Here is an 8,449-nt window from a genome sequence, read left to right on the forward strand (position 1 = left end):
AGAGATGAAAATGCCATCACAGTCGAGTTCTTGTGAAAATTCAATGCACCATATTCAAGGTCTCTCGAAAGAAACCACTTCTTCTGACCAAGGTTCGAAGGTACCTCGATTTTTTGCCACCCTAGAAGTTCATCTAGCATGGTACCATGTCTTGCCTAGACGTTAAATAAAGCGCTTGCTAGGAGGCAACCTAGTTGGGTTGTGTTCTTTTATTTTATTTTGTGTCTTTTAGTATTTGTTTTATTTCATTCCATGCTTACTCTGCCTTACTGCATTGCTACATTCAATTCATTTTTTACACATCAAGGACAATGCTTAGTTTAGGTTTGGGGTGTTGGATCAAATTTTCTGTTTGTTTTTAGTCTGGCTAAAGTTTGCTTTCGCCTACTAATGTGAATGTATATGAGGGCTATGTTTACAATCATGACTACGGTGTTGTCAAGAAAATGTTTCGTATCTTAATTTTTTTTTTCACAAAGCTAGTACTCTTCGATTCATTATGGTTAAAGTATCATGCTCAAATTTTGGAAGAAGAATAATGGAGACTACCCTAGTGAGCTATTTTGAGCCTATTTACTTCTTTGAGAGGGTTTAAAGTGTTTTGAATCCTATATTTTCTATCAATTTCACTTCAAATGATCTCATTACTTTTGTTTGATTGAATGCTAAGAATTATTCTCTTTTATAGATACCATGTGCTTGTTATCACCTATGAATGAACTCATTGAGACGATGTTAGGCATTGCTTGTTTTAACCACTAAAGGCCTAATTCCCATCCCTTTGTGTGCTCCATTCACCCTTGTTGCAGCCAAACAGTTTTAACTAGATTCTTTCATCACCCACACCAAACTCTACCCATCTTAGCCCATTACAACCATACCTTGTAGTTTGGGGAATACCAAAGTAAAGAAGACAAAGATAGATTGAGCTATATATCAAGAATGCGTGTACTGAGGTAATATGTGCTGGAATTGCAAATAAAAAGAGTTATAGAAGGAAAAAAAAAACAAAATAAAAAAGGATGCAATTTCCAAATCTTCACATTATCACGCATGGGTCTTGGATGCCAAGAACAAATAACAAAGACCAATTCAAATGAAGAGCTTGTTGGTTTCATAAGAAAGACTCTTTGGTATGTCCCATGCTCTAGTATTACCTATCCATTCTTTCATAGCCCCTTGCCTAAGCCTTACATTACAACCTTATAAAAGACCTAGCTGATCTTTGGCGATGTATTCATAGGTGCTGGTAAGTATATGTGTTATCTATATTCTTAGTATTTGATTCCTTTCATGAGATTTGTTCAGAAATCGTGCTTTTATTTCATATTTCGTACGTATGTGAGCATTTTGATTCCCTTTTGCATAACTTCACTCACATATGTTTGTTGAGGGACTACACATTAGGATCTGTGTGAAAAATATTTGTGAGGACTAGAGTTGAGGCGAATTCTATCTTTGGCATTTGAGTATGGTGTCTTTGAAGTCATGAGTCATGGAGGAATATTTTTGCACTAAACACATGATACGATTCATTGGTGTGGCAGACTTTTGGTTGAATGTATGACTAACATTTCATTGGTTCTTAATAGTTTGTGTCAAGTAAACTTTAACCAATTTGTTTGCAGAGTCTGTAAATGTTTGTAGGTGTCATCACTATAAACCCTCAGGAGACACAATTCCTCCTACTAGGGCACCTAGAGGTTTAAAGGGTTGTTGCTCATGCTTAATGCAATCATTTAGCCAACGAAAGTAGTCTAGTTAGATTTTTCTTTGTTTTGTTTGTTTTTAGTTTTAGTTTTGCTTGAGGACTAGCAAAAACCAGGTTTGGGGGTATTTGATAACTCATATATTTCATACATTTATACCATCCATTCCTAGTCTCTTTGTGATATTTTTGAATTAATTTAGTTGTGTTTTACCCTCTTTTGTTTTAATGTGCAGTTAATTGTATTTTAGAGTCCAGTTGAGGGTAAATGAGGCAAAATGATGCTGAAAGTGGAGAAATGAATAAGAATTTTGATATAGAGAGATTCAAAGTGTACAATTGAATATGGTGATGAATATGGGAAATAAATGCTCCATTACTGGGATGTCTTGGCATTCTATAACAGCCTCGCTAACATTATAAAACCTAGTTTTTCAGCCACTTTTACACAAGCTCTCTCTTGGGGTCGCCCAAAGCTTTCTCTTCTCTTTCTTTGGTTTTTTTCTAGAAACAAAAATCTCATTTCCATTCACCATCCACTGCCACCAAAGAAACCACATAGTAGTGCTGTTCTTGGAGAAGTTTAACATCAGAATTGCTTCAAGGGGTTTTCTTCTATGAACTTTTATTTCACTCATGTTGTTCTTGATATTTATATATTTTGTAATCATGTTGTGTAATTAAGTTCATAGCTGGGGATTTCGATGTAGCCTTGCAAAACTACTCTATGTTATTAAGTTAAAGTATTCAAATTACCAATATGTTTTCTTGTCACTAGTTTTATTGTTTAATTGTTTGTTAATCTTAATGTTTGATCACCATTAGGGCTGCTTATGAATTATTTGATCAAGGTTATAGTACACATCATGCTTAATCTTGGTAGACATGTAAATGAATGAAGAAACTGCTACATAAACATCCTGCCACGTGATTTCTTTGGTTCTTTGAAATTTTCTTGTTCTTAATGGATTCTTAATTGGTAATCTAAGTTGAACATCACAATTAGGTTGCACATTAGGAGTACTTGATCACAACCATACATCAAATGGATGATCATAAATAAGTAAAATGAACCCTAGTTACAGATTGGAGAGTTGAATACATTTTGACTTAATTTTCATCGAATTGGCTTGTAATGGCAAAATCAATATTCCTAGTTCCATTCCCATTGTTTCTGAAGCAATCTATCATTCATCTTTGTCTTTGCTTGCAGTTTTAATTTATTTTAGCTTTCAAAACAAAAATCTAAATTCAGTTTGCATTTTCTTTGTTTAGTTAGGATTCACATAAAGCTAGTAATTGTAGAGACCTAATCTGTCACTGTGGTTCGACACCCTTACTTGTACCATTATACTATCATTATATTTGCACTTGAAAGGAATACAACAAGAAGTCCAAACATCATTTTGAATTATACATATACTAAAACAAATTCTCACACACTTTGATCTCAACTTGAAACAAATAAATCGCAAAAACCGTAAAAACAAAAAATTGCTCAACGCTTTATCACTTCTCTCAAGCTTAGAAGTCTGGTGACCTATTCCTATCGATCCGAATTGTGTTGTCGATTTACCTTCGTCTTTCAACTTCAAAATTCAAATTTAAGGTACAAATTCTAATTTCAGGTTAAGAAATCAGGGATGGGTTTTGTTTAGTTTCAATATCAGTGAGGCATTGTTAACAGTCGGTCATTTGGAGTCGCAACTGCAAAACTAATACTTGAATTGTGTAGTTTAATAAAAATCAACTTTAGTGTTATTGTGAAATTTTTCTAATGTTGTTTGTTGTGCTTGCGGTAAGTAAAACTTAGTTTCTTTATAAAGAACTATTAATATATAAATAAGGAGGATTTTCTTAATAATAGTATAGATAACTATATGCACTAAGACAAAACAATCGTGAAAGATGTGAAGTGTGGCATATTACAAGTGTACAACGAGCCAGCTCGGCTTGACCACTAAATGGTGTTAGCTTTTTGTTGGCTACTATTGAATATAATTTAGCACAAGTAAGGGACATTATCTTATAGTTTGTGTAATAAAGCATAAAATATTCTTAACTACGTTAACTTTATGTTGAATTTCAATAATGCTGTAATCAAATAACTATTCACTTCCATGACTGTTTTGTGCTTATGTTGAATGACACCCCTCCTGACATTTGAGGTCGTCAATGTTGCAAAGTTGGGGCTTGAGGATGGCTGTGAGGCATTATGTCTTATGTAGAGTTTCTAGTTGTTGCAGCCAGAGGAGGTGTCGTGGCCGATGTGGGGGGAAGTTGGGACGTCCAGCTTGGCCACAAGGATTATCTGGCATCGAATGCCACCGCCACCGAATAACTGCCCAGCCTAGATTCCATTCTCACCAAACTAAAGGGAAATTTCTCTACAAAGGGCTTCACGACGGTAGAGATGTATCATTGTCGAGATGAGGAGCTGTGGGTTTTTTCGTGATCATGTCCACAACAGCAGGAACATGGGCTGACAATACACAATAAGGGTGCAGTCCTTATGTCCACGGGTCGGGGGCGACTTGAATGTGGCAGTGCTAGAACCTTGGAGCCTCGAGGCCTTCGATGGTGCCTATTACGACAACGTAGTCAAGCAAAATGGTTTATTCCAGTCGGACCATGCACTCTTCTATAATGTGTCATTCGAGGTAGAGGAGCGGGTGCTCTGGTACAATAGGAACGACAAACTGTTCCAGGTTGACTTTGTTAATGTGTAAATTGATGAATTGATCAAAGAAGTTTACAAGTTTGATTAGTGTTGTGTCTTAGCTCATAGGCTGAGATTGAGTGATCAAATTGTAATGTGCTAGTTAAGTCTCATAGGACTTGATAGTGGACAAGTGTCATAATCTAAGCAATGTAAATGGATGGTTGAGATTGAATTGAGGATATGTCTATTTCTCTCTCTTTACCAACGATTATTTTGTTGGTATGTGTGCTTTCATGTTTAGGAAGCTCACTCTAAGAAATAGATGAAGAAGTTGCAGAGTAACTCTTTCTAAATTTTCTTGCACGAAATTCCTTGTTTCGGTTCTTCCTCTTGTTTGAGAAATCTGCATTTTTCCTTCTTAATCGCTCACATGGTATCAGAGCCAGGTTGGGTCTCAATTTCTGGGTGTCGTGTTTGTTAGGGTTAAGCTCGAATTCACAGCAACAAGATTATTGCAGTGATTCGAACTCATATCTGTGATCGAGTTTAACATGGCTGGATTTGGAGGAGGAGAACTGAGAGCACCAGTCTTCAATGGCGAGAATTTTGATTTCTGGTTAATCAAAATGAAGACCATTTTCCGTTCACACGAATTATGGGATCTGGTTGAAAATGGGTATGAAACTCCAGTGAAGAAGGAGGAAGAGCTCACAAAGACGGAGAAGAAACTGATGCATGAGAATGTGGTCAAGGATGCTAGAGCACTCGGAATCATCCAAGGTGCCGTTTCAGATCAAATTTTCCCAAGGATCACAACCCAGGAAAGTGCAAAGGCTGCGTGGGACATTCTGAAACAAGAATTTGTTGGTGATAAGCAAGTAAGATTTGTGAAACTTCAAGGTCTTAGGCGAGATTTTGAATATACTCGTATGAATGATAATGATTCTCTGTGTGTGTATATTGCTAAACTGTTTGATCTGATTAATCAAATGAAAAGCTATGGTGAAGATTTGAGTAATCAAACAATTGTTCAGAAGTTGTTAATCAGTCTACCTAAGTCTTATGACAGTATTGCAGTTGTGATAAAGAATACTAAGGACTTAGACACCATATATGCACATGATGTTGTTGCTATCCTAAAGGGTTATGAACAACGACTTGATAGACATGGGGAAAGTAGTATAGAGAAAGCATTTGCTAGTTTGAATATTGCACCGAAATCAAATAGGTTTAATGGTCAGCCAAACAATAGCAAACACCAGAAGAATTTTAAGCCAAAAGGGAAACAGTGGGGAAACAAGGCTGAATGTGGAAATAAGGCTAGTTTTCCTGTGAAGAATGATGCTAATAACACTGGAGATAAGTGTAAATTTTGTAATAGATTACACTATGGAGAATGTTGGGTTAAAAACAAAGTCAAGTGTCACAAGTGTAACAAAATTGGTCATATTGCAAGATACTACAATACAAACAAGGCTGTGCAACAAGTGAATTTGCTAATCAGGTAGAGGAAACTGGAAATCTATTTTATGCTAATCATTCAGGGAAAATGAAGAAGATAAGTGATGAATGGTACATAAATAGCGGATGTAGTAATCATATGACATCCAGGGAAGATTTGCTTGTTGACATTGACAGAAATGTGAAAGCCAAAGTTCAAGTATGGCACTGGAAACTTGAGTGAAGTAGCTGGAAATAGGACACTGATCATTGAAACAATGAAGGGCAGAAGATACTGTGAACACGGAAAATTCCTGAAACGAAAGAGACAAGAACAACGTGCACAAATAAATATTTGTATTTGATGATTTTGGGTTACAATCTCTCTCTATTTTGATCCTCTGATTCGAAATTTCGATGTCTACAAATACATAAGAGAAGTAATGCTTGTACCTGGTATTACAGATAACTTGCTCAGTGTAGGACAGATGACAGAGCATGGTTATTTTCTTTTGTTTGGAGATTATAAAGTGAATGTGTTTGATGACAGGTCCATTACAAATCTGGTGGTTAGTGTGAAACAGAAGGGAAATAGATGTTTTCCTTTGATTTTTAGCATCAACAAAAAACTAACATTGAGAACAAATGTGCAGAGAGATGCAAAGATGTGGCACAAAAGATATGGACATCTAAATTTCAGGAGCCTCAAGCTATTACAAAGTCAAGGAATGGTATTGGGGCTGCCTGAAATCCAAGATAGTAATGATGTGTGTCAAGGTTGTGTACTTGGGAAACATCATAGGGAGCCATTTTCAAAGGAGATCACATGGAGAGCACATGAACCATTGGAACTGATACATTCGGATGTATGTGGACCTATGAAGGTTCCAACCACAAGTGGAAATAGATATTTCCTCACGTTCATTGATGATTATTCACGAATCCGTTGGGTCTATTTTATGAGGAATAAATCAGAAGTATTTGGGATATTCAAGAAGTTTAGAGCAATGGTTGAACTGCAATGTGGTTACTCTTTGAAGAAATTGAGAAGTGATAGAGGTGGAGAATTCACCTCCACTGAATTTAATGCATTTTTTTAATCAATTGGGATGGAAAGACAACTCACTGTGTTCTATACTCCACAGCAAAATGGAATGGCAGAAAGGAAGAACAGGACAATAGTGGAAATGGCCAAAAACATGCTGCATGAGAAAGATTTACCCTACAAACTATGGCGAGAGGCAGTCAACACTACAGTCTACTTATTAAATAGGTGTCCTACAAGTGCATTAAACTGTGTCACACCATTTGAAGCCTATAGTGGAAGAAGACCAGGGATTAAACATCTCAAGGTGTTTGGAGTTGTATGTTATTCTTTAATACCTGGAGATTTGAGACATAAACTGGAAGCATCAAGTGTAAAAGGAGTTTTTATTGGATATGGAGCTTGTGAGAATGGATATAGAATTCTAAATCCAACCACAATGAAGGTGATTGTGTCTAGAGATGTAGTGTTTGATAAGAATGGGAAGTGGGATTAGGAAGAAAACAAAGTGAGAGAAATCTGTGTTCCTCTAATTCCATCTGAGTTTAAAGAAACAAATGTTAGTGAAGTTGAAGAGTCTACCAGGATATCATCTCCTATTTCTTGTGAAAGATCAATAGCTCAGGGTGCAAGTGTACAAATACATCTGGTGGATATTGAAGCATTTGATTCAACACCTTTGAAATGGAGAAATCTGAGTGAGGTATATGAACACTGCAATCTGTGCATTGTTGAACCTGAAAGCTTTGATGAGGCTGCACAAGATGAAGCATGGAAGGCTGCAATGCAAGATGAAATTAATATGATAGAGAAAAATCAGACCTGGAACTTGGTGGATAGACCATTTGACAAGCCAGTGATTAGAGTAAAATGGATATACAAGACAAAGCTGAACTTAGATGGATCTGTGCAGAAACACAAAGCAAGGTTAGTAGCCAAGGGATATGCACAAAAGCCTGGTGTGGATTACAATGAGACATTTGCTCTTGTTGCAAGGTTGGACACAATAAGAACATTGATTGCTCTAGTTGAAAAGAACAATTGGCAGCTATTTCAACTAGATGTTAAGTCTGCTTTCTTGAATGGTGTACTCCAAGAAGAGGTGTATATGGATCAACCAGATGGGTTTAATGTAAAAGGAGAAGAAGACAAGGTGTACAAGTTGCACAAAGCTTTGTATGGACTAAAACAAGCACCAAGGGCTTGGTACAATGAAATTGACGCTTATTTTGAAGAGTGGTTTCAAGAAGAGTGATAGTGAAGCACTTTGTATACAAAAGGGGAGAAGGGTAAAGGAATACTTATTGTGTTAGTTTATGTTGATGATATCATTTATACTGGTAGTAACATTGAAATCATAGAAAATTCAAGGTTGATATGATGCATAAGTATGAAATGACAGATTTGGGTTTGTTGCACCACTTCCTTGGAATGAGAGTTATGCAAACTGAACACAACATTTTCATTCATCAAAAGAAGTATGCTACTTCTTTACTTAAAAAATTTGGATTACAGGATTGTAAACCTAATAGTACTTCACTTGTTCCAGGAGATAAACTGAGAAAGGATGATGATAGTGGAGTTGTTGATGCGA

The 8,449-nt window shown here is 36.3% G+C and overlaps 1 protein-coding gene across 1 annotated transcript; it reads left to right on the forward strand.

Annotated features, from left to right (window-relative positions):
• Positions 1-4,921: 4,921 nt before the first annotated feature.
• LOC139189519 (uncharacterized) lies at positions 4,922-8,110 on the forward strand. Its single transcript, XM_070808483.1, has 3 exons — positions 4,922-5,735; positions 5,915-6,030; positions 7,352-8,110. The coding sequence occupies exons 1-3, from the start codon at positions 4,922-4,924 to the stop codon at positions 8,108-8,110; spliced, it is 1,689 nt and encodes a 562-aa protein (XP_070664584.1).
• The last annotated feature ends 339 nt before the right edge of the window (positions 8,111-8,449 follow it).

This window comes from Malus domestica, chromosome 11, assembly GCF_042453785.1.
Source record: "Malus domestica chromosome 11, GDT2T_hap1".
Taxonomy (NCBI): domain Eukaryota; kingdom Viridiplantae; phylum Streptophyta; class Magnoliopsida; order Rosales; family Rosaceae; genus Malus; species Malus domestica.